The following is a 27,325-nucleotide window of genomic DNA, read 5'->3' as shown; positions in this document are numbered from 1 at the left end:
CTCATTTTAAGAGTGAAATAATGTTCTGTAACTTTCAAGGAACGATTGAACAACTTTTTCTCCTCAAGATGGAGTTTATTCAGAAAGTCCTATCCACTTTTTACAGATCAGCCATAAGAGAACATGGTATAGCTGACAAAATCAATAATAAATTGTATATACAAACATTGCTGAAAGATGACCTCATCCATAATTCAGTTATCAACTGTATTCTTCACATGGCTCCCACACTAGAGGCAGATACACAGACACACATAAAGTCTTGTATATACATGCTGCACTATTGAATACAAATGCTGGGTATTCTGCTTAACACGCACATTCCTATGCATCGTGTGGACAGAATATAAAATGACTGGTGCTTCACTTGTGACCTGAAATCTGAAAATAGAGCGGAAGGGGCAGGGCTTTTACCCTTTATGAGAGAGGAAAAAAGGGACAAAAGCGGAAAATGACCCGTGTTGTGCAGCTTTTGACCTTCCTGTCTCTGAGCCACATGCATGCCACCTGGCCTTCGTTGCTCCAGGTGCAGCCAGAATGTACTGGCTCTTTTTCCTTACTCGCCAAATGTGCTTGTTGACTCAGAGAGTTTGGAGAGTGCGGTAGGGGAGTAGAGAGCAGCTCATCTGTGCAGAAAGTGGTGTGACTCAGTGACATAATGCACCGTGGCTGCACCTCTCAGTGTTCCGCCGAGCTAAATAAATAAAGGCTAAAGCTCAAACATTATACGTGCTACACAGATTCCCTCTGGATGATTTGTAATCTATGAAACCAGTTTCTTGCTTTTTTAACGTAAAGTCTGTGTTACATTAAATGAAATCGATTTCTTGTGATACAGTATATGCTTTTGCACAGAGACATATATAGCATAATATAGGCTATACAGTACAGAGCTACATATATGTGTGTTTAGATTTCTTTTAATTGTTTTGATTTTTTACATTATTACCTTGTTCTTTAAGTTGCATTCAAGTTAATGAATATTATTATTTTAATTAATTTTTTTAAATATTACAAATAATAATATAGGTCACCATGTTAATAGGCTAATAGCATATTGCAGTGCACAACTAATGCTTGCAGCTGTCATGTGTCTGACTGATAGAGGAGGGGGTCTGATGAAGTGTGCTGATTTTTTGGCTCGCCAGCCCTGCTCTTGATATCTGTTCCTCTTTTGTGTGATCCTAGATGAAGTAGAAGAGGCTGAGCATGGCTGACTGGACATCTCACTGAGATGTTAACAACCCCATGGCCCATATTCCCATCTCCTCATCTATTTAACCGTTTCTGACACGCTATCTTCAGCATTAAGAGACAGCTGATTATACAGGTTTGGGACCAAGATAATAGGTATTTGGCCGTACTCAAGAAGAAGATGAGAGAGACTGAGAATTTTTTTTTTTTAATGGAGAAAATCAATGATGTCCGTTTTGATAGGAGTCCTTCAAAGTGAAGTTGACATCACAGCGCCACCATGTGGTTGGGTTTCAATTAGGTTATGAATAATAATGACGTTAAAATCAAGTGGTAATTGCTTTTAAAGAAAGCTAAGAAATCACATTTTTGGAAGGTGGACTACAAATAATTGTAAGCCGACACGTGCACAAATATTAATCTTTCAATAAAAAGATTTTATTATCCTAAACATTAACTTTACATGCATAGTGAGACATGAAATATTTTACTACATTGAAAATAAATAAATAAAAACCAAAAAATCCTACAAAAATGATATTGAAACATTACTGTTATGCCTTTCCATTTGAGGCTCAGTTTTTTAAATGCAACCGTATATTACACATTAACAGTGTTCGTTTACATGCTGAAATCAAAATGTTGTCCAGTGATATATTATAAGCTACTATAAATACTGCGAAGGAATGTGCATATATTGTGCGGTTAGAACAAACTGTTATTTTCATTACTGGAAGTAAGTGCTAAAGACCAGTTTTTGGCATGAAGATCAGCACTAACAGCATACTATCCTAAGGGCAGTATTATGCTGCGGTGACAAATGTATAGCCAACTCCTTCTGTATCGAGTTGATTCTAGAAATTAGATGAGGATACAAGTAAATGAATACAGAGAATTGGACTCATCAGTAAGAGACCATAGGACTCTAAGAAGCCACTGTCATTGAATGATTTTTTGGCAGGACATTACAACTTGCAAATTTTGCTACCATTATTTGTTTTTGTATAGTACAGAGAAACCTGGCAGTTACATCTGTCAAAATGTTAATAAATGTTTCCAGACAGTGTATACTTGTACAAAAGAACAACTAAAATGATTTTTTTTTTTTCATACAAATATTACGTTCTGTCTCGAAACAGATTACTTTAAAGCAAGTCTTATTGATTGTATAAACGGTTTATGTCCAAATCCGTGAAAACAGATGCAGAACTCCTCATGCATGGAAAACATAGCATCATGGCCTGTTGACTCTCTAACTATGGTATGCAACTTTCATGCATTATTAAAATAACAGTATTAATAATAAATATTATTTGGTCAACATCATTTGCAATATTCAGTCAGTATATACAAAAACAAAATGCTTCTTGGCAAAGTAATATTGCCTTTGTAATTCAAAATCTCAGTGCAAAAGGAGAACATAAAAATATTTGTACAGCTTGAGCGCAAGATATATTCACCTGTAAGAAGTATGACATTCACAGTAAAAGAAAAGATTTACCCACAAAGGTCAGGTGAATAACATCTTCTTGAAAAAGGTCATACAAACCAGCAATTCTCTATGACATACTGATAACAAAACATGTTGACAGTGGGAAAAAATGTATACTGCAAACTATATGCAAATAAGAGCAATTGACATTAACAATGCAAAAAAATCTGCCAAGAAGTCTTGTAAATGTCAGGGTTGAATATGCCATTAGCAAATTTACACATCACTGTTTCAGTTTTGGCATTTTCACAAAAATAGTCAGCTATCAAAAATACTGTAGTGCAGTTCTTAAAGGAAGAGTTCCCCCCAAAAATGAAAGCGACTCACCCTCGGGCCATCCAAGATGTGGATGAATTTGTTTCTTCATCGTAAATTTAGCAGCTGTTTGGACTCTCCATTCTGACAGCACCCAATCACTGCAGAGGATCCATCCGGTAAGCAAGTAATGCTAAATTTCTCCAAATCTGTTCCAGTGAAGAAACAAACTCATCTACATCCTGCATTGCCTGAGGATGTGAAATTTTTCAGCATATTTTCATTTTCGGGTCAACTATTTCTTTAATGGCCCAACTTTAACTAGGTCAGTAACTTTAACCCCCCCACCCAAAAAAAAAAAAAAAAAAAAAAAATTACAACAATATACAGCAGAATAAATTAATGATCATGCAAATAATAAAGAACCGTTTATAATCAGAGCTTCTATCCCTAAGAGAATGTTCCCATACATACACAGATAAATCACCAGAAGAAAATTAGTTAAACTAGCTTGATTCTTGTTTGGCAGCCTATAACAAGATATAAGACTGTTGAATTTGCAAATACATACAGTATATGCCCCAAAAACAATGCATAACTTGTGCTCATATGAATTCAGATTGTAATTATGAACATTAGATACACATTAAATCTTTGGTCCAGTTATTATTAATATAGCTGTCAAACATGCTGAAATGATTTGTAGTTTTTTTTTTCCCTCCAACCTTCGTTTCAATGAATTGCTAATGTTTTGTTACTTGTGTCAACAGTGATTTATAAATCATGCTTTTTTTTTTGTGCTAAAAGACAAGTAATTATACGTACATTCATGTCAATTTGAAATAGTTTTACAGATATCAGAAATTCGTATTGCGATTTACAGCTAGGCTGATTCTGTTGTGGATTTGAGTGAATCTAAAGCTCCATCGGAAAATGAAGGCCACATATTTCTGACACAGAGATGTAGACGTGGTACAAATCTGCATATATCCGTTTAGTCCAAACTCGCTCAGATCCTGTGTACCTTAAGGAATGACACATACGTGGGTGACATGAACGCAGTCAGTCATACTCAAGTCGAGCTGAAATGCATGCTGACATGTAAGAGTAAAAACCCTTAGGTAAACTCTGACGCAAAAAGGGACACACGTACACCACTACTGACCCTCAACACACACACACACACACAGAGACAACAGGAGCTTTAGAAGTACAAGTAGTATGTCCAGTAGAGGAGGTTGATGACGACGAAGGAGAGGGGGAAGGTCAGCCTTGAGTAGTTGTCGATGTAGTGCGGGTTTTCCACTTTGCAGCAGTTCAGACAGCGCACGATTTGGCGTGCCGTCGACATACACTTGGTGCAACGGGTTTGCGGCTGCGAGGAGTTGATGTCCTCCTTACTTTCGCTGGGGGTGGGGTTGCTGGCGCTGCCCATCCGGGACAGCATCTCCTCCCGTTTACGGGCCCGCAAAGCGTGGCTGCCGATGGAAGTGACGATGCCGTTCATCTCATCCTCGCGCTCCTGCATTTCCTGGCCATACTGACACAACAAAGAGACAGAAATGCATTTGATTTACTGTTATGACTACAGCAAGGTGAAGGAAATCATACCATGGCTGCTATACTGAAAAAATGGCTTTTTGATATTTTTTCTATATTTTTAAGGATCACGTAAAAAACAAAAGTGTAGTCAACTTCACCAATAGATCCTCTGCAGTGAATGGGTGCCGTCAGAATGAAAGTCAAAAACCGCTAATAAAAACATCACAATAACCCAAATGATTCCATAGATTAAAGTCATGTAATTAAAAGCTGTGTGTCTATAATGAACAAATCTATCGTTAAGACATTTTTAACTTGATCACTGCTTATGGTTAAAATGTGAATCTTTACACAATAATGTTTTCTCCAGTGAAATATGTTGTTAATTGATGGACTGAATATGAGTCATGTAGTCACGGACTACTGTTATGTTTTTATCAGGCCTTTGGACTCTGGACACTGATGGCACCCATTTACTGTAGAGTTTCCATTGGCGAGAAAGTGCTGTTATATTCCTTTAAATTTAATTTCAACTATTCCATTAAGGTAAAAGGTCTTAATATTCTTAATATTAAACATAAATTTGTAGTTAGTCAGTGTTTTTTAGTTATGTATCAGCTCAGCTGTATTGAGGAGATTCCAAAATATTAGTATAATATTTAATATAAGTCAATGTTTTGTGTAAATGGAAAGACCTGTTAATGTAGAAGAGCAATAGTAGGAAATTAAGGCATTTGTACATAATATAGTTCTCATTGAGACTTGATACATTTCAATTTATGCAACAAAAATGCATTAAACTGAAGTAAACAGTTTAATACATTGAAATCGATTTAACACAATTAGCATCTATAACAATTTTGTTGCTATAAGTAAATTTAACAAGCAGCATATAATGATTTTTCATAGGCCACATTTATTTTGATAAAGATTCTCACCATATATGCATTGGCAGCGTTTGGTTGGTGTAATGTGCAGAAATGAGCGACTGCATATTCAATCAGAGCGCCAAAGATGAAGCTGAAGCAGATGCCCAGATACACATCGATGGCTTTGATGAAGCAGTTGGCGTTGGGTAGAGAGGTGCGGGCTCCCATCATCAGGGTGGTCATAGTTAAGACTGTGGTCACTCCTAAGGGTTACAGACAAAGAGTATGGAGTTATAAAACATTAATAAATCCAATACACTCTCATAGTCTAACATTGAACTAAACAAGAATGCTCTAAAAAATTGAATACCAAAAGCTGTTTTCTTGACCTTATCTAGATATTTGAGTATTTGTTTGTCCCAACTTTTACATGGAGTCATCAGAACAAACATGCATGCATGTCGTTACGTCCCGAAACAAGTTATTACTAGACAAGAGTGTTGCGTAAGTTATTTCTGTGAAAAAGCAAATCCAGATCCACTGCATTAGCTATGGATTATGTGATCTGAATCTATTAATATAAGCACAAAATCTGTTCTTTTGCTAAGCATTTGCGTCAGCAAAAATAGAATTGACTTGAAATAAGGAGGATGTCTTCCAATTATAACATTACATAAAAATATATTTACAATAAAGCAATATCAACAACACTAACTAGAGATAATACTTATAATACCGTTTTCATTCTTAATTACAAATACTTGCATGTTTCTGTCGGTCACAAACTGATTCTTAATTCTGTACCTGAAGGTGTAAGTATAATACTTTTCAGCAGTTTGTGGCTGGTAATTTTTTTTATGTTTTTAAAAGAGGTCTCTTATGCTCACCAAGGCACTGTATTTGACCAAAATACAGTAAAAACAGTAATGTTGTGAAATATTACAATTTAAAATAGCTGTTTTGTATTTTAATATATTTCAAATGACAAAGCTGAATTTTCAGCAGCCACAACTTCGGTCTTCAGTAATCCTTGTAAATCATTCTATATGTTTATTTTGTCGCTCAAAAAAACATTTCTTCTGACGATCTATGTTCAAAACAGCTATGCTGCCTAATAGTTTTTGTGAAAACCGTGATACTTTGTTTTAGGATGTGTTGATGTGTGTCAAATAATGTTTTAACATCTGTTAACATTTGTGTAACTCATCTAGCTGCTGAATACTGAGGAGGTGTTGATGTATTTTGATGATCACATGTTAATGTGGCTAAGGTCTGCATTATATTCCTACCTATGCAGATGCGAGCAGGTACTGAGGATTGACTGATCCAGAATGAGACCCATGACAGGACCACCAGAGCACTGGAAGGAACGTACGTCTCCAGAATGAAATATAAGATGCTCCGCTTGAGTTTGAAGTGGAAGATCAACTTTGGGTAATTACCTGTTACATTATTAAAGAGAAAGTAAAAACATCAATACAGCACATCAAATCTCCACTCTGTGTGTGTGTGTGTGTGTGTGTGTGTGTGTGTGTGTGTGTGTGTGTGTGTGTGTGTGTGTGTGTGTGTGTGTGTGTGTGTGTGTTTGGACATACCAGTCTCATAAACGGCTTCAGATTCAGAGGTGTAGTGATCCTCAAGGGTGTACTGAGCCAGCTGTAAATGATCAAGACCGCTAACTGACTGGTTTCCCCGTGTCCAATAAAAAACCACATCTTTCACATTATATCCCCCTGTGGAAAACATAATATGAATTGAAAGAGGCAATTATCTCTACATAATAAGTAATTCCACTGCTGAGGGCTGCTATATTTCCACCAAATTGCACGTATATGGCAGTAATAAATGCATTTAATTACCACTAATTTTATATGCAATGCTACTAGAGCATTACGCTATAATATAGCATTACCATAACATCAATAATTCTGAAGAGAGCAGTTCAGTCATTTGTAGGCCAACCTGAAACGTTAATTCAGGAGTTCCCTATGGAAAGTAGCTAAATAGGAACTACAGCAGTTTTCTGATTTGTCAAGCATGTAAAACACATCCTGGTGAGGATTTTCTTTGAATCTGAAGTCTAATAATTTTGCTGTTTTAATCTGCCATTTATAATGGTTAATTTGACTTTTCAAAGCGTAATTTTTAGTGAATTGTATTAAAACCAGTTCAACAAAAATAAATAAATAAATTATAGTATACCCCTAACAGTAAGAAAACACAACAAAAATATATTGTCATTTTTTTTAATTCATATTTAATATAATTTAATTCAAATTCATATTTTAAACACTGAACTAGGAAATATCCTTATGCTTCATTTTAAAAATCTGTTTTCAAATTACATTACTTACTTTTTTTAAATCATAAACTGAAAAAATATCTTCTGGGTTTTATAACTGAAAAATAAGCAGCTCTACTACTGCAGCATGTTACATTCTGTTGTAATATATAATATACCCCTCAAGATGGCACTGTGTCATACGAAGTTTAGTGTGCAAAACTAATCTCATAAAAATAACTTGCTGCACAGATTAAATATTTTTCCTTTATCTAGAGCATAAAACATTGTGAAATATGTAGCCGTGATTCCACCCAGCAATTAGTTATTTCCTCAAACAAGAAGCACATACTGATCTGAGAAGACTAAATAAGCCGCCGCACTGTTTTTATAGTTTGTGTCGCTAATTTAACTTTGTTTATACGTACTGCTGAAAATACCAGCGTGAACATGCTGGCCTAGGCTGGTTTGTATTTTTGGTTTGGTGATGGTCTACAATAGCTGGCTCATTTGTCTCCTCCATATTGTGGGAGTAATCCATCTATTATTGCCAAAACTGCTGTCTTTCTGTCAAGGTAGAAGCCAGGTGGAGATGCCAGCATCCAAAACACACCATATGCTGGTGACCAGCCATGCTAGTCTATTCAGCAGGATAATGGGAATTCAACTGGCCAAAATCATCAAACAAATGAAACACCAGCTGACAAAGTAAACCATAAAATATTTTGACTGCTGCCTCATTTTGTAGTGGCTTGAGAATCAATGCAACATATCAGCACAATGCTTATGTGTATAAATTATATAAAAACCTCTGTAATATTCATACATGTCAAGCCAAACACTCTCACGGCAGTCTTAGGCGAGAGAGCATACGGAAGACCTTGTATGCAGATTAATTTTTTACAACTTAAGGGACATTTATGATGTGTATACCTGGAGCATCCATCATTAGTGAAATGAATATTTCACAGGAACTTTTACAAATTTAGAAAAAAGTCTTTAAACATGCACATATTTTGAAGATTGTATGCCTGCCACACAGCATGTGTGCACTTTGGAGGGAACACAGCAGATTCAGACTAAAAGCAATATAAGGTCAGCACAAAAAACACTTTTTGCCAAATATTTTCAGATATAAAGCATACATTAATATAGCATAGAACAAATATAGTAAAAGTATATAAATAATATAGAGTACATAATATAAAATTATATTACAATATATATTTTTAATTGTGATAATAAATTGTTTATATTTTATATATACTTTTAAATATAACTGTATAATATTTAATACTATTTAAAAGTTTGGACAGTATATAGATTATATATTAAATGTATATGTTTAGAATATATTTTATTATATTTTTAAATGTATTTTAAATTTGTATATAAATTTTTATTAATCTAAAGAAACGTTTAAACATTTTATTTAAATGTTTTAAGCAGAATTTTAAACATAAGTTACAAATATATTTAATAGGCCTGTATAAATGTTCTATTTTGTGAACAATAAAACAATTACAAATGAAAGAAACCCACTGTGCAGTAAACTGTTTATAGAAATAGCATATTATCTGAGACCTACAGCTTTCAAGTTGAAGGGTGCATGTCTGTCTGTCCATGGGATATTTGGTTAGATCCATACTGCAGGCCACTGTTGTAGTAATTCTAGAGAAACAGAGAAAACAGAGAAAAAAAGAGCGGCATACATGAGAGAATGTTGTTGCTTATATAACACTGGAAATCAGCTCACTGTCTGTGGATGCTACTTTCAAGCTTAATTTTTGATGCCAGCTGCCCATCTGTACACAAGCTTCGGGTCCCTTGCCACCGCTTCTATTCTTACCCTGTTTTCTGCCATTGTGAACTCTTCCAGTGGCCCGTAACTATGCCTGCCTCTTTCTAGTTGTCCCCTTAAGCCCTAATCCCTCCATCAACCCTCCAGTCAGTCCTTCAACAGCGAACCCTTTTCTCAACCATTTCCTTTCATAAGGCCCAAGCAGCGTCTGACTGTGGAGCAGATCGGGTGAATGACACCTCACTACCTCAGGGCATACAGCACAGTTCCGTTGGGGAATATCCGGATCAGTCTGTTTTCGACAGTGATGTCGTGCAGGAAGGATTTCTTGGAATCCACAATGAACGTGTCAGGGACCCAGAGGAGCTCTACCAGTCTCCCATCCAGACTCAAGCTCTTATTGCCATCAAAACACAAACGTTCGTCTGTCCAGCGCTGACGAAGAAAGATGGTGGCCGTGTAATCCTGGGGAGGTTGAACAGAGATGCTTATTTCAGCCATGTGCACCGCAAGCTTAGATTTTACATCATACACTCAGCTCTTATACAACTCTGTCTAAAGATCAAAGAGGCTCTTTGAAATATGGGCCAAGGAACTGACTATAATTTATTTCAACTGAGATGTGAAAAGATACGTTAAAAATGCAATTCATACATACAATGACTGAAACACATGTTGTCAATTTATGGATTTATTCATTTTAAAGCTTTTTATGGGGCTTAAAGTTTAAAGACAAACCTCATAATTATTGTGATTCAAAATTAAAAATGATTGTAATTATCATTGTGTATTTGCAAGGAGTGCAAGGCCAACATAACAATATAAACGTTTTTATATTTTTATGCACATTTTTTATAATTGCTACAATGACATTTCTAATAACTTGGCACTTTCATTATAATCTACATTTTTATATATTTTTTAAATTAGGATTTTTTTTCATCACCTCAGATTCCAAAAAAAAAAAATTATCACTGGCAATGCTTTTTTATTAGTTGTATACACTTAAAAGTAAACATTTACAGAAAAACTGTAATATTTTGTGATATCGTAGTCATTTTGAAATAATATTTGTATGTTTGTGGTTTGTTAAATTATCATACCATGTTGATTTCTGATATAGTGTCTATGCTGGCAATATCCAGACTCATTCCCACAGTAACAGGCCCATCTGAAAAAGAAAAGGAAAAAAAGCACAACAAGAACATACTGTATTCACTACAGAGTGACAACACTGCTAACATAGAAAGACAGCAGAAAAAGGTTCTTAATTTACATGCGTTACAAGAGTGGACTGCATCAACTCAAGCCCGGAGCGTTTCCACCGAGTTTACATTTGTTTTAATTGCAGTTGTTGATGATGATAGGACTTTAAGAGAAGATTAAAAATCCACTTATGCAAGATAATAGTTTGTGTAAATGCCGTACTGCCAAAGAATGGCCTAAGGTACTTGTTGTATCCCTTCATCAGTTTCTGAATGGTGGGAGGCAAGATCTCCTCTGTGCTGGCGACAGAGCCATCCATGCTCCTGTAAAAACAGCAGAACACAAAACACACAATTGCACACACATTAATCACCGCAATATTCCACCAGTCAGTGCACAAAAGCAGAAAAGCAATGTTACTTCCGCCGAGTCGAGGCATGTTTTGATCATGTGGACTTAATTGCCAATAACTTATGACCTAGATTTGAAACACTGTGTATTTTTAGGCTTCATCTTTTCTCTCATTAAAGCGCTGCTGCAGACTGTGGAGTGTGCGATTTGAACATCCTCAGCGATAGTAGAAGCGACTGTGTTCTTTCCCGCAGAGCGAAGCCTCTGTTTCTACAGTGTAAAAGGCCCATGAGCTTCAGATATTATTCAGCTTCAGGGTAACAACCCCACAGAGCACAGCAGCACATGTAGGAAATACTTCAAGAGACGTCTGAAAAAAAAAAACCTGCTTGGTTGACACTACACAATACCCTTATAAATATTCTAGAATGAACAGAAACAAGTACTGTGGGCCAAGCACAGCAGGACAGAGGTACACGTGGATTTTTACTGCGGCAGATCTTTTCTGTCCCGTCCTTAGCTCTCTCAGATATCACCCTATTTAGGGAGTTCCAATGAAGCATTTTGATGTAAAATAAACAGGCAATATTTAAGATCCTTCATTAATTTTTAGAAATCATGTGAACATGTAAACATGTGACTAACAAATACAATGTTTTTGCATTCACTGATGCTCTTTCAAAATTCGCTTTAATTTAAATGGGAACACACTATCATCAGATTTGACACAAACGTGTGGCACACTTATCTGGAAACACTTCAGGACTATCAAAGTCGTCATCGGATTGGTTAAATTATATATAAATTCATTATTGATTTCCGGGAGACGCGCGTGTCACGTTTTTTTTTTTTTTAGTGGTGGAGCGGACGTTCCGTCTGGAAAAAAATGCATGCTGTGACGCTAAACATTAAAGAAGAAAGCTGTCGTTTTCACAACAGTGACAATGAGCGCTTATCATTATCAACTAAACGTCAGATTTTCAAAAAAAAAATTAAATCTTACACACCGGTGACGGCATTTCCACGCCCCTAAACACGACGCGCCAACAAAATGAAACGTGATTGGTTGTATTACCTGTCAGTCAAATGGCCTCTTAGGCGGGTCTTGGTCATTTAAAGAGGACAAAGTTCACAGACATTCAGTAGTCTGTCTGAAGGTCTGGCTACACAAGACTACCACAAACTAGCAGACTAGCACAACTTAATACATAATAAAAAAATAAGCCCCAAAAGTGTGTGTGTGTATATATATATATATATATATATATATATATATATATATATATATATATATATATATATATATATATATATATATATATATATATATATGCATGTTAATGGTTTATGAGACATTATTATTATTGCATGTTAAAGGGTTATGAGACATTATTTTAAATTGTAATAATATTTTTACTATATTTTTGATCAGATTAAAGCCGAGCATAAGAGCTTTCAAAAATATATCAAATTATTTTACTGACCCCTAAATATAACTGGAAGCCTAATTAAAACAACAGCAAAATATATTCGGAAAAATCCATTTCATAGGCTACTGACTTAAAACTAGAATTCAGTATTCACCTGTATCTAGGTATGGGACACTTTTTTCACCCGTGTCATGTACAGATTTATGCATGCTAAAATGAACACATATACTTGTATGAAGAAACAAGACAGAGAACGACTGGGAAAGATCAAAAGAGAGGAAATGAGACAGATGGTGTATGAGAGACACAGAGAGAGTTTGGAAGACAGACGGAGAGCTCTAGGTCATTAACATGATGGCTCTATTATTACTCTTAAACTGTTGCTAAAAACTAAGAAAAAATTATAACTCAGTAAAACAAGAAATGAACCGTGCAGGTTACTGCCTCTGCATTACCCCTAAAAACACATGAAAGGCTGTTAGAAAAATTTTTCACCTCTCAGACGTATCTGATCATCCGTATCGCTGCAAACTAAGTAGCAAAGAGATTTATACATGATGTACAGCTATATTCACTGGTGGGCTAGCGTTTCCGAATGTCTGTTTTTCAGGATGCTTTTCTAGATGAAGTCTGACTCCACACACCTCACACGATAAAGCTGAAGTGTGCAAATTTTTGATGTTACGATATTTTCTCCTATCTCAGCTTAATAAGCAGAGACAGCTAAAAATAAGCCATTTGTAGGTTGTTTTTCCCCTCAAAATGTGTAACACCGTGTCTCTGTGGTGTAGCAAAACATTGCTCTGTTTATTTAAGCATCCCGACACAGCATCAATGGCTCAACCAATGACATGACACTGGGGGGCGGGACTATCTCTAATTCTGACCAATGGTAAATAGTCAATATTTTTATAATTCTGACACTATTGTGACAGTAGTTGCACAGAAATCATACACTTCAGCTTTAACTGTTCGTGCTAATAAGAAAATAAGGATGGAGTTTTACCTGGGGCCTCAATAATTCTGTAAAAGAATTTAGTATTTCTGTCATGCGAGGTTTAAAATTTGGGAACTTTTAATAAACAACCTTCTTCTAAATTGAACTGAATGAAAATTAAAAGAGTGATTATGTGACAGACACTTCTGTTTAGTAACATTAGACATTGTTAGTGTTAGAAGGCAACACTTTGTTTGCTGCCCCCTTCAGGCCGAAGTCCAGTCATCTGTGAGGAAATGTTGGGTTATTTTTTTGTGAATACTGGGAAGAGGGTTTTTCTCTGCTAACTGTGGCAGCTAATAAGCATTCTTCATGCTCTTATAAGCATTTATCACTGTATTGATGCATTCATTTGTTACATGCTTTGAAAATGAATGCGAAATATAAAATGGCTGATATCTTTGCAGATGATTTTACTTCCATATTGTTACGAAATTAGTTTGATGTCTAAAACAAATAGTTCTTTTAAAACATATATGTAATGCTTGAACCATAAACCTAAATTTAATGACCAGAATAGAATACAGTTCACTGAATCGGATTAAAACAGAGCTCTCAAGACAGTCAAGAGTGATAAAAAAAGTGTTTCAAGTAAACCTAGAGGAAATATGTTGGTTTTAAAAAAGGTGGTTCTAATAACTAGCAGTATGATTTCTTAAGATTAGTATTATTTTTTAGCCAAGTGATATACACAGTACTGTTTAATATAAATCTATTAAGTGAAATAAAATAAATGGAATAAGATAATGGAATACAGATAAATGAGATTAATAAATCTTAATTTAAAAAAAAGTTAATGTTACAAATTAGTGTTTTGCATAAAAAAAACACATGCCAGGATGTCACTATGAGTCTGTATTTGAAACTGATTCTTTAGAACTAAATGTTTACTTTAATTTTCACCTTTCACACATTTCGATTGTAAGATACATTTTCTTTCTTATTCCTGATCGAACCATGAGACTAAATCCAGCCACGTCTCTGGTGTTTAGGCTGACTGACGTGTTGTGTATGGAGGAAAAGCTCTCCTAGCAGGACTGTCTCCCCAACTGTTTCTGCTTTGGTCCGCAGAGACAGTTTCTCAAGCTTGTATCAACTCCATCTCCCCGTCTCCACACGTCAGTGGTCATATGAGACATGAGCCCCAACATCGCAAACTCTCTCTCTCTCTCAGAGTATCTGGGAGACCTTGTCCAGCACTGAAATATTAAACAACCCCAGAAAGTTTGTACAAAAAAATTATTTATGTTTGCATGTTTTTAAACGGATTGAAAACAGTCTGAAACAGCAATAAACCGAATAAATACGCAAGCAAGCATTCTGGGCAGTTTGTTTATTGAAACCAGAGAGTTTAGAATGATGATGACCTAATTATTCTCACCACTCTGATCTCTTCATGTGGTTCGTATCTAGTCTGGTTTACCCAGAGGTGCGCGTCAAAGAAACGAATGCTTACTGTACTGCGGGTTCATGCATTAAATATGACTTTTAAAATAGATCATTCAGCAGTCACTCTCATCTACAAAACAGTCCTACAGTATATTTATGTTTCTACAGATCTCTGCCAACTGACCTATAAAATAAAACTTTAATAGTGGGGAGTTTTCGTTAAAATAACTTTTAAAAGGGTCTTATTATAAATATTTTTCTCTGAGGTCCAATTATAATGTTAGTACATTATTTTGTGCCAAATAACATTTTAGGTTTTTTTTGTGCCCATTTCAGCCTCTCCCTGAATCTTGAAACTAAACTGGCATGTGAAATGAGAAACGCCAGTTTTCTTTGCCAAATCCTGAACCCTCCAACATCATTGCCATGTCCGCTTACTATAAGTGACTTTGAGATTGTTTTTCATAAAATCACTAACAAATTTGGGCAGTGGCAGACTGCATTTTACAGGCTTATTTTTACAAAATACACATGGGTGTTCAAAAGAGAGTGAGTGAGAGAGAAACAAGACAGAGAGAGACACAGTCATTGAATTGGACTGACCAGTCATATATGCAAAATGTTTTAATTATTTGTGTAAACAGTAAATGCATTTTTTTTTCACTTTATCCCAGATAATAAAGAACATTCTAATGTTTTACATTCTAATGTTTAACATTCTTCTATGATTCTTACTAATGTTAATAAAAACTTTATTTAATTTATACATGATCTATGGAATGTTTTGTTTCAGAAAACTTTACATTATTTAAAAAATGTATTTAAATGCTGCTTGTTTCAGAATGTAAAGATGAACATTTGAAATTAACTGTTCGCAAATCTATAAAATCTAATGTTCCCTTAACAGTCACTTTTTTACCCTACATATAATAATGCACATAACAATTTGAGGTGGCAAATAACTAATTTTCATGACATCATGGGCCAAAATTTAGAATCGCCCCACAGCCTTCACTGAGCTGTTTTTGCAGCTAGGTTTCTTTTGGAGGGGGATTGAAAGTGAGTTTAGAATCTGAAAGTTACAGTATGATTTCACAGCACCTCAAGCTATTTTATCTCAAAAGATCAAGGAACATTTTTTATGACACGGCCCTTTAAAATCCACCCAAACACTATCGGGTCTATATATGGACCTAAAAGCAGTAGTTTCAGATTTCGAACAAACAAAAACATTACAAGTCCCTTTGCAAGATTAAGCCGTCATCCTTATCTTCGTGTGCTAAGCTCTAAGAACCTAAAGAGGAGGTATGGCTCTTGCTGTTGTGGTTCGTTATGTGATGGAAGCTGAATTCCTGGCCAAACTATATGTACACCCACTAAAGTCTCCCAGCTTGCCAGAAAGAGAGACTGGAGATTGGAGGGGAAAGGAGGACAGGAAGGGGGTGGGGGAAAGCAGATGGTGAGGTGAATCGATGTTGGCACACTTCCTCAACATCCGCCTTTGATCTTTTGAGTCGTTCTGACCAGGTCCTACATCTTCCCATCAAATTTCAAAGGTCAAGCCAGACTACCAGCATCGAGAATGAGATGCATATCTCATTAAATGGAATCTGCCTGAACTTTCATTGAACATGGCTGAGCGGTGGCCGTTCCAGTAAATCAACGCGCCTTGTCTCTACACTGTCACCAGTAATCGCGTTGCAGCTACTGTACTGCTGCATGGAAAGATAAGCTCGAACAGGCAAAACAGAGTGGAGACACGATACGAGAGCTGTTATTTCCATCTGTAACCCGCACATTGACTCCGACGGTCTCATTCAGGCTCACCCAAAAGTCTACACGGATTAGCTATAATTCCATCCTTCCTTTAGCTACACCTTTCACCAAGCCCACATAATCTGGTGTGAATGGATACTTAAGGCATATAGTCTTTTATTTGCTGCCAAAAGAGTGAAACCTAAATTATACCCGGCTTGTCATCTGGGCAAACACGTCACTCCGGGAGCTTATCATTCGGTAGAACTTGTTGACAAAAATGGGTTTTCCGCCTCGGCTTTCCTGTGAGCGTCGAGAAACGCCGTGTTTATCAACTTTACAAAGTCACTACTGAAGTGAATGCACATCCTACTCTCTACAAGTTTTTGAGACACAAATAAATGAAGGCAGAACGCCACAAAAGCGATAAACAGTGTAGGACGTAAACATATTCAGCTAGCCATATGGCAGTAATGAGTGTAGGAATAGCAAAAGTGAGTTTATAATAAGGAGTTTCTTACCTGCTGATGAAAAGGAGGAGGAGCAAAGAGCCCACAGAGCTGCACAAATGCATGGCTGCTTGAGCGTTTCGCGTCTGACTGAGAGATGAGAGACAAAGAATGGAGAGATTATGTAGAGATTCAACAGATTTGTACGCGGAGATTAAGCATTACTAACAAATTTTGCAGTTAGAAAAAGCGCTCAGCATTTTAGCTTGATGATCCTGGCAAAATTAGGACAGGTTTTCTCGGTCCACCTTAAGTGTGTCTAGGGACAGTTTAGTGACAAAATACCACTTAATCAAATTTTGATTTAAGATATAAGGTGATTCCCTTAAAAAATAAAGGCTTCATACTTGTTCATAGCATACTATAAGACTATTTTTGAAGTAAACAACAGGAATATATGTGGACGGATTTTCCAAATACGATACATGAAACTGGATTGTCTTCTAAAATCATTAACTTCAGACCTGTATGCAGAAATGTAACCATTGACAATGTGCACTCTGATGCATAATCCCAGAGCAACGAGTGAAATAATCCCTTAAAAATGTTTTAATGTTGGAATCCAGTTCGCTCTCACAACAGATTTACTGATGGTGACATAAAACTCGATATAAACCGCATATTTCCAGGGAATTATGTAAAACCACTTTAGCTACGTGATCACCAACTACACAAAGATGACAAGATACAACAGCATAAGTAGTAGTTAGGCTTTAAAATTATTCTCAATTCCCTCATTCTTGAACACTGTTCATTTGGCTCTAAACCTTTCGGTCTTGTAAATAACGCAGCTTTTAGCCGGCCCTACTGTTTTATCTTTTTGATGTCTATTTTGAGCCTTGATGGCAAAAATAGTCCTTGATTCTTTGCTCAGTCTTCCAGCACCATTGCAATCTGTGTGCAGCTGTGACGATGAGTTTGGGACAACAGACGTCTGCCCTGAAGCCTGTGTTCATAAACACACAATGTGCAGGAAGAAGCAAAAATGCTTCAATTTTTTCGATTGCATGGATAGTGCTATTGAAAGCAGTCAAGGTATCTTAATATCATGGAATCACATAGGCATGGACAAACAAGCACAAAACTGTCATGTAGTTAGAACGTAAAAAAATCTGTTGACCCAGAATAATATGTTAATAATGTTTTAAACAATCATAAAAACACACCGAGAATTTATTCAATTGCCTGTCAGTGCTATTAAATCCAGATTGCTCCACATATAGCAATTCATCTGTATCAGATCAAAACATTTAATATAGTTATTTTTTATTTTAACACTCCTGTCTCTTTCATCTGCTCTCCATGATGGATTGAGGTGGAGGCGGGAAGGCAGAATAAGTACTGCTGTTCCTGACAATGGTAAAGCAAGTGCACATTTCTTGTCGTAAGTCAAACGGAGGCACAAATTACAGAAAATGTCTTAAAGGGATAGTTTACCTCCAAATAATGTCATTCCAAACCTGTATGACTTTCTTTCTTCTGTGGAACACAAAACAGGTTTTCTGAAAATCATTTTGAATTCAACTTTTGAAGTCAATGGGTTGCACACCGATGAAATGCTCCTTCTTTTATATTCCACAGAAGAAAGAAATTCATACAGGTTAGGAACATCATAAAGATGAGAAAATTATGACAGGATTATTTTTAGGTGAACGATCTATTTAATTGTTGTAAGCGCAAGTTGACACATCCTCACTTGGAGAAGATCTTGATGTTTCCTGACTTATTTGTACCTGCATACATGAAAAGTGCAGTCTTCCCACACACATATAGTCTTCTCTCCCAATGCAAAAGCTGTTCACTTCTCTCTCGTTCCTACCCTAGTGTTTTGTGAGTCAGTGGCTGCTCGAAGGATCCTGATCTTAAGACTGAGGTGTCACTCATTTAGAGTGACAGATGACATCTTCCATGAGGTCTGGACCTTGATAAGGAGGACCCCACGGGAAGGGTATACTGGATTTGCTCAGCAACCTCTTCAGGAAACCTAGAAAGCCTGAAGCTGGTAATGCTGTAGTGGTGACGGGTTTTGTGTTTACTCCCATATTTATGTTTAGCTATTTTCCTTTCATTGCATAGAAAGGGACCTATACATTGCTATTATAAGTAAAATAGTAAAATAGTGTAAAATAGCTGAGCCTAAACATAGGAGCCTGATAAAAATTCACATTTTTGTATGAACAATTAAGACAGCACTTTTTTGAAGACGTTTGCATCTGAACGTTTCAAGGAAGTTCAGTATAACAACCAAAAGAAATAAATTTTAAAGTTAAATACAGAAATATTGATCGATTGAAAGGATTTAAATCGCCTAAGTGAAATTATATTTTAATTATAAAACTACAAATGCCAGTAGGTGACATCAAATCACTAATTGTATCACTGAATTGTTCATTCAGTTGATTCGGTTGAATGGCTGATTCATTTAGGAATGAAGCAAGTGTCTTTATGAATTTGTGAAGCACCTTTGAATGTGTCTTTATGAATTTGTAGTTTTCGCTTAAAAAGCTGTCAATCATCATTCACAACCTCCCATTAAAAATGAGAATCGCTCTATGCATAAAGCTCACAGTGTATGTCCTTTCTTATAATGAGAGAATTTATGAGTTTACATAACTCACGCTGATCGGGTCACACGTCTAATTGTTTTTCACAATATCACACAATAGTATATAGATTTACTCGCAAAATATGGGGACTTTTTACCGCACATGTGCATATATGTATATGTCCGCTGCAGAGAGAACTGATCTAAAACCACTGAGCGCGAGCGGAGCGGACACGCGCAGTAAGTAGCACGGAACGATAGAAGTGATAATACACTAATTATAACAAACAATCACGATTTTAACACAACAGCATGGGACATAGTTAAAGCGGGTAACATTACAGTAAATTGTGGACTCGAGAAATAGCAAAATAAGTGGATATACCGAGGGTATATGCAAATAATGATCCTTAGAAGTCGTAATATGCAAATAGTCCTGGGCAAAAAGTAAGCATATATACATTGCCGTTCTAATGTTTGAGATTGGTACGATTTTTAGATATTTTTTTTATCGCAAATTTCTAGTGGGAAAAATCGCATGTAAACCCAGAGTTCTTATTTTGTTTTTGCTAATATAAATTTAGCCTACATATCGTAATTCAGCCCTTTTTCAGCAATCATGTATTTTCTTTCATAATTACTTTTTTGCCCATTATTCTGTGTTCATATCTTAAAATCCACATAAGGGACAGTTACCTTCCATGCAGCGTGTTAGGTGAATGAAAACATAAACGTTTTAAATCTGTGTTTTAAAGTGCACCGCGTATAAAGTTATGGCCTCTCAAAAGAAAAAGTTGAAACAATTAATTTTAAAAGGAATCCCAAGCCGTGTCATGTAAATATTAGCATTTCACCCGCCCATTAATTGTCTTTTTTCTTTGAAAATTCATTCTTTGCCACTAGGTGCCACTTGAGGAGTGATAAAATCGCTGTTTCACGGGTAACGCTTTACACAAAGAAGCGCTGGACTCACAAATCCTGCTTTATCAGGCATTACAGGCATTATGAAATGAAAATGAGACCAGTGGGACCAATCACGGCAGTTCAGCTTGAGCAAATCATTTGGGAGTTCTTAAGCTAGCAAGGTAAAATCAACAGAAAGTGTTTTTGATATTGCTTTTGATATGCATGTCCCAAAAAAAAAAAAAAAAAAAAAAAAAAATATATATATATATATATATATATATATATATATATATATATATATATATATATATATATATATATATATATATATATATATATATGAACCATTCATTACCATAATGGACAATTGTCTATTTCCTTTTAATTCCATTGCTGAAACAGGTCCAATTCTTAGACTCTCCAATCTGAAAAAATTCAACAGTTTTTTTTTTTATATTTAAAAATGTAATTTGTCCCAGTTATGGCAAAACTGAACTGTCAGCAATCACTTCTCCAGTCTTCAGTATTGCATAACCCTTCATAAATTATAAATATGCTGAATTGAATTTATGCACAAAAACATTGCTGATATACATATATATATATATATATATATATATATATATATATATATATATATATATATATATATATATATAGTTAAAACCGTTCCTCATTTTTCTTTTGATAATTCTTTAAAGGATTTTTTTTTAAAAAAGAAGCAGCATTTGTTTAAATGATAAAACATTTTTCACATTAAAATGTCCTTACTGTCACTTTCGACCATTTAATTTCCCTATCCTTGCTGAATAAAAGTATTCTCTATTTTTTCCCCCAAAATATCTTACTGTCTCTTTTTTACCTTTGAATGGTACTATTCATGTAGGAGACCTGAAGGCTGATCTGACAGTGGCTACATCAATCTACATGCAAAGAAACCCAGCTATTTTCTTTATTGCTCACCTTCTCGCTATATTGACTTCAAACAGCAGATATCTCAGCGAGAATCTAGGTCAGTGAATGACTGATTTCTGTATCTCGCGACGGCAAAGGTCCAATTACTGTTCTTTGACTAACTTAGAAATTTCCATGAGAACCTTCTGAATAAATCACGAACGCAAAACAGAAGAATAATGTGAACAATTTTATTTCGTAAATCCTTTCTTGGATATAATTTACTGAAAAAAATATCTGTTTCTTTGTTGGTGTTTATTTGTGTGTATGATGTAACAGGGAAATCATTTCATCAGAATATTGTAAATAATAAAATATGGATGTGAAAGAGCGAAGGGTGGGGGGGTGGGGGTTTGGTTGAGGGGGTACATGGTAAATATTATCATCCTGCCTTTGATAGAGATTATCTGGGCATCTCATGGCACCCAAGATAAACAGCTTTCAAAACAACTGATCATTTACCAGCTAACAGAGAACATGAGACATGCTGATTTGAAAACCAATGGAGAGCCTTAAGCCCTCGGCTAATCGCGAGATGGAAATCCGCACAGTTTCTCATAGGTTTTTTTAGGCCACAGTACACAGTAATGGATAGCAACAAACAGTGATCACTACATATAAGCCTTCATGTCACTTGAGGACGTCAATATAATTTCAATTCAAGGGACTTAATGTCGCTCTGTGCCTTCTTAACCTTTTAAGATACAATATTCATTCCAGTGCACATCACTTTTGGATGTTGATAAGTCATTCTATGAGTGCCATATCACTTTTTTTTGCTACTAAATGATCTTCTAATGAAATTAAGCATAAAATATTTGTATATTAAATGTGCAATCATTTCACAGTTCTATAATTATTTTTAGGACTGTAATGGATAATGAGTCCTCATGCAAGCAAAAGGCAAAACAAGACTAATTGTTTCGCTTAAAAAGCTCCCACAATGCATTTTAATGCAATCTTCAGTACGTTTTCAAACCATGACCTGTCGAACAATTGCATTGAAAACAATTGCATGCACAGACACTCAAATTAATGATTCAACCTAACCCAAAGTTTTATAATAAAAACCATAAAAACATAATTACGCACTGATATTTGTATTAATTCATGTCAGGATTCAGAGCAGAATACAGCGTGGTCATTTGTTGTGACCCTAAACTTAGTTCAAAACCGAAAGGGTTAAATTCAAGGATCTGTCAGTGTGGAGCTGTTATAAATACAACAACATTATACCTTCAAACTATTCACATTAATTACATCCTGAAACGCAATTCACATTTATGATAGCAACACAAACCGTCCTCTGTAATACAAAAAGAAGCGGCTTTCAAACTGTTTAGAGTCTTCTAATTAAAAACAGTTTTCAAAACAAGAGTGATTTAAGCAACAAAAACATTTTTTCCAGTTTTTTAGCAAACAATATGTATAACGTAACGGTGCGATCTCTCGTACTGTCCCAGCTTCGCGTATTATCATGTCAAAATATTTCATTCAAATTCATAAACGTACATCGCATCCCACATGACTCACTGCGTACTTACATTAAATCCGGGCAATCGTTTGCATTTCCCAAACGCTTAGAATATCGAGTCGCTCATCTACATATGTTGTATCGGTTGTAAGTCCGAGCCATTTAGTTCTGTGAAAGGGGGAAAAAAAACGTGACTTTCAGCGTTTTTCAAGGCGCTGGAATCCGTCAGTGATGCGCAACTACTTCGCAGCGGTCCCTCTAAACTACTGGTTGCATCCCAGACACATTCTGCGCTGTGCTCACAGGAGAAGAACCTATCAGTGATGATTCAGTGGTGATTGGAGGGAACAGGCTTGGAAAGTGGCATCTCACATATTTGGAAAATATACGTTGAATCGCAGTGGCGTGTAATTATCACATAGGCACATCATACTAGCAATCTCCACGGGCTATTTGTGCCACATGTAAGCAAACCCCGTCTGCCATCTCTTTCTTTATATGTCATGTCACTTTGACCAAGAGGTTATTTCCTTTGAGGCACGAAATTGCATTTTCACATGCTCGCCCACTTACCCCTGGCAAATAAGAAATGTTTGACATTGCATCATATATGGATTATACCAGAACACTCTAGGGAATAATGCGGTATCGAGTGCAGAGATGCATTCACTTTTTCTAGCGGATTGTTAGAGGCTGGATGCCGCAATTTCGGGGGAAGCTCCAGTTCCAGCACCCACGGAACTGGCAGGTCTTCATAATAAACCCGCTTACTGTTGCTCTCCAACATCTAACTGCCAACAGGCACATAGATCTGATTGTAAGAGATTTCCTTTTGAAACTGATGGATGTTTTCATGGTATATTTCAGAGCTGGAAATGCGCGCAGATCATTGTACGTTTGGCTGTGGGCTATTGAAGTTTTGAGAAGGTAAGTTAACTAGCTATAAAAAAAAAAAGCACAGAACTTATTTGTGGTTGAAAACAGCATGTCTTCTCTGATCTATCTTCATCAAGCACCTGCAAGTCCGTCGGAGCCAAGGCTAATTGACTGCATATCCATGCACATCAGCATGTCGCCTGTCAGATCAAACATTACACAAGATGCATTCAAATAGGATCCTCCCACAATGCTGCAGAATAAAAATTGTTTCAGGGTTGCATGCCAAACGCTATGCTGTTCCTGTCCAAAAAGTTCTCTGCTCGCTCATGCAAATACAAGCAGTGAAGGCTTCCCACAACACTCCCACTCAAGACATTTAAATATGTCCTTTAGTATATCAGCCCATGAGAACAGAACAGGGAATTGTAAACCCATGAGGGATTTAATTCATTATTCAGTATGAAGCATGACTTGGGACAAAAACTACTCTACATTAAAACAGACAAGACGTTAATCGCGTAGGCCTACATTTAATGGATGGCAACATAAACGACTGCACTGACACATTGTCTTTAGGGGGACGGATTATAAACCAGTATTTGTTTTAATACGTAAACAAAATGATAAGTTAAAAGGCTTTTTTATGTTAACATCAAAGGAAAAAATTGATGCTAGTTATGGTGTCCTTCACTAATATTGGCACCATGGTAAATATGACAAAAAGCGGCTGTAAAATATAAATATGAAAAAAAAAAATCAATATCACTGATTAAAAATTCACAATCATTCTCATAACGAATAAATATTATTTCTACACTGCATATGGCCACAATTACTGGCACCCCCAGAAATTCTAAAATGAATAAAATATCTCTGATATATCAATATTTAATTTTTTTTTTAGCATATCAGGAGACAATTGGAAAAAAAGAGCTTTCTGGCAACAAACCCGCGAGATGGGTTTAAAACACAGGGATAAAAAGTATCCCATGGTTAAATATTCTGCTGGATCTTTAATGTTGTGAGCCTGTTTTCTCTTGGAGGTCCTGACGGCCTCTGTTATAATAAACCTGACTGCCTCTGTTAAAAATCTTATAATGGGCCTTGGTTGGATCTTCCATCTGGACAATAATCCAAAACAAACATAAAAATCAACACAAAAATGGGTCACTGAGCACAAATTGAAGCTTTTGCCATGGCCATCCCAGTCCTCTGACCTGAACCCTGCAGAAAATGAATGAACTGGAGAAGCACCAACATAGAGAGATTCTGTAGAAAAGGTTTCTGATCTCTTGTCAGACGTACTTCAATCCATTAGGCATTATAAGAGAAAACTCAGAGCTGTTTTCTGGGGAAGAGGATTGTTTCAATAACTGGGTGCCAATAATTGTGGCCAACATGAACAACTGTAGAAAACAATTATTTCACAATGAGTCTCCCCAGCTTCCAATTGTTTTACTTCAATGATAAGTTGAAGTAAAAAAAAAGGATAAGCAATGCAGATTTATTTTCACAGCTGTCTTTGCTCAAATTTCCATGGGTGTCGATATAAGTGGAGGGCACTTTAAATATATATCAAGAATTATGTTATATTCATAATTGCAGTGACTGGCCAGCAAACACCATACAAGCAAGCAAATTTGTTCAACTTAATGAAAACAGTGAAAAAGCAATATGCTATACATGCTTAAATAAAACTAGATAAAAATTAAAAAAAATCTCTGTACTGCACTTTCTAGGGAGAGGCGTCAGCTTCGCTTGTCAACTTCAAACTTATAAATGTGACTAAAAAAGACGTACAATAAATGTTTTATTCAAATGCCTCTTGCATTGCTGCCTGATGTCAGACTACTCACTGCTTCTTGAGTTTTAATTGCCTGCAAGTAGTCCACTGGGACAGTTCCTCATTTTGTTTGATAAATCTTTAATTGTAGGAAGCCATGCCTTCTGTTAAGTTGAACCTGGGTCTAATTATAACTAATTATAGCAAGCATGAATAATTAATTTAACATTTTATACAATTATATAAAACATGTAATTACTAAAGTGCTTTTTTTACTGTTGTTTCAGTGATTGCACTTGAATTGCACCGATTTTTTTAGAATAATTTAGCTGAAGAAAAAGTTAAAGGGCAAGAAGAACCCATTTTAAATAGCCCAAAATATGCTAATTGTTCAGCTTGTGCAAGAGATGAGGTCATTTCCCGTGAAGACGCATAGAAAATAGGTGGAAAACGATGAACCGTAGTAAAATAAGCGGGGTGCAACTGTAATAGCAAAAAGAAATTGAGGCAACAACTGTATGAATTATTAACCTCCCCTGCTTGAGACCTGTCAAGAAGGGAGTGAAGGAGAGGAGGGAGAGAAATGGCGTTTAAAACTCTGCCCAGGTTGGCTAACATTGCTCGATCAACACCTACAGCGCTCCTAATGCCATCATCTCGACAAGGCAAGACCGGTCTCTAACATTGTAAGCTCACAGAAGGCTTGAAAGTAAGCTGTCAGGCACTTTGCAATCCAGTGCCGCCCACTCCCGTCTTGGGCAGCTTGTTGGAAAGCCAGAGTCCGTGCCATGCGCTCGATGCCTCGCCATTCTTGACAAAATGTCAGCGGCATCCCTGTCGCTGTCTGTCTGCCCGTACCGCACAGGGCAGTTTCCTTCATTGTGGGGGACAGGAGTTCCTGTGAAGGTTGAAGTTTTGGAGCTCTGAGCCCGTGGCTGAGCGAATAGACTGCGGAGAGCGAGAGCACCATATGGTAAAGCCTCAAGCCCAATTCTGACATGTATAGGGTAAAAAAAAAAAAGCCCAGGACTTACGTAAGGACGTGACAGAGCGAGGGCTCTCGCTTGGGCCTCTGAGTAATGCGAATCAGGAGAGGGCAGGAGGTTTTAGGACAGTCTGGTGTCGACTGGCAGCAGTGCCTTGAGTGTCTTGCTGTGTGCCACCCACCGATGACGCACAGAGCCAATTCCCTGGCCGGCTCCTGAGGAGCTTTATATACAACTGTACACTGGCTCCACAAATCCTTCACAACAACAAACTCACCGCAAAAGGGAAGTTGATGTGATATGTTGTCAGGATCGATGCTTGGAAATGTTTCTCCTCATTCTGTCATTAAACGGCGAGGAACAATGTCTCCAAAGCAGGGGTTGGGGGTGTATAGTTCAGCATAAAAGAAACTCACAGCAAAAGACAGCAGAGCTCAATGACAGGTGACAGCAATTACTTCTTCTTCTTCTTCTTCTTTTCTTCCGCTTATCGGGGCGGGGCCGGGGTGCAGTCTAAGCAGGGATGCCCAGACTTCCCTCTCCCAGACACTTCCTCCAGCTCTTCCCGGGGGACACCGAGGCGCTCCCAGGCCAGCCGAGAGACATAGTCTCTCCAGCGTGTCGCCCACTTCCCCGGCCTCTTCCCGGTGGGACATGCCCGGAACACCTCCCTGGGAGGCTTGCCCGAGCCACCTCAGCTTGATGTGGAGGAGCAGCGGGTCTACTC

At 36.7% G+C, this 27,325-nt stretch overlaps 1 protein-coding gene across 2 annotated transcripts; it reads right to left on the bottom strand.

The window, feature by feature from the left end:
* Nucleotides 1-1,610: 1,610 nt before the first annotated feature.
* Nucleotides 1,611-23,306, bottom strand: gabrz (gamma-aminobutyric acid type A receptor subunit zeta). Of its 2 annotated transcripts, XM_043254482.1 has the most exons (10): nucleotides 23,021-23,306; nucleotides 17,084-17,161; nucleotides 10,863-10,963; nucleotides 10,538-10,605; nucleotides 9,682-9,899; nucleotides 9,222-9,304; nucleotides 6,948-7,085; nucleotides 6,642-6,794; nucleotides 5,422-5,615; nucleotides 1,611-4,481 (listed from the first exon to the last, which is right to left on the bottom strand). In XM_043254482.1, exons 2-10 carry the CDS (start codon nucleotides 17,134-17,136, stop codon nucleotides 4,146-4,148), a joined length of 1,344 nt encoding a protein of 447 aa, XP_043110417.1. In that variant the 5' UTR covers nucleotides 17,137-17,161; nucleotides 23,021-23,306; the 3' UTR covers nucleotides 1,611-4,145. The 2 variants fall into 2 exon arrangements, with proteins under 2 accessions (XP_043110417.1, XP_043110418.1); XM_043254483.1 differs by lacking the exons at nucleotides 10,863-10,963; nucleotides 17,084-17,161; nucleotides 23,021-23,306 and adding an exon at nucleotides 10,711-10,851.
* Nucleotides 23,307-27,325: the final 4,019 nt, after the last annotated feature.

This window comes from Puntigrus tetrazona, chromosome 12 (genome assembly GCF_018831695.1).
Source record: "Puntigrus tetrazona isolate hp1 chromosome 12, ASM1883169v1, whole genome shotgun sequence".
Classification (NCBI taxonomy): Eukaryota; Metazoa; Chordata; class Actinopteri; order Cypriniformes; family Cyprinidae; genus Puntigrus; species Puntigrus tetrazona.
Note: the sequence above shows the minus strand (reverse complement) of the source record. Positions and strands in the feature narration are given on the sequence as shown.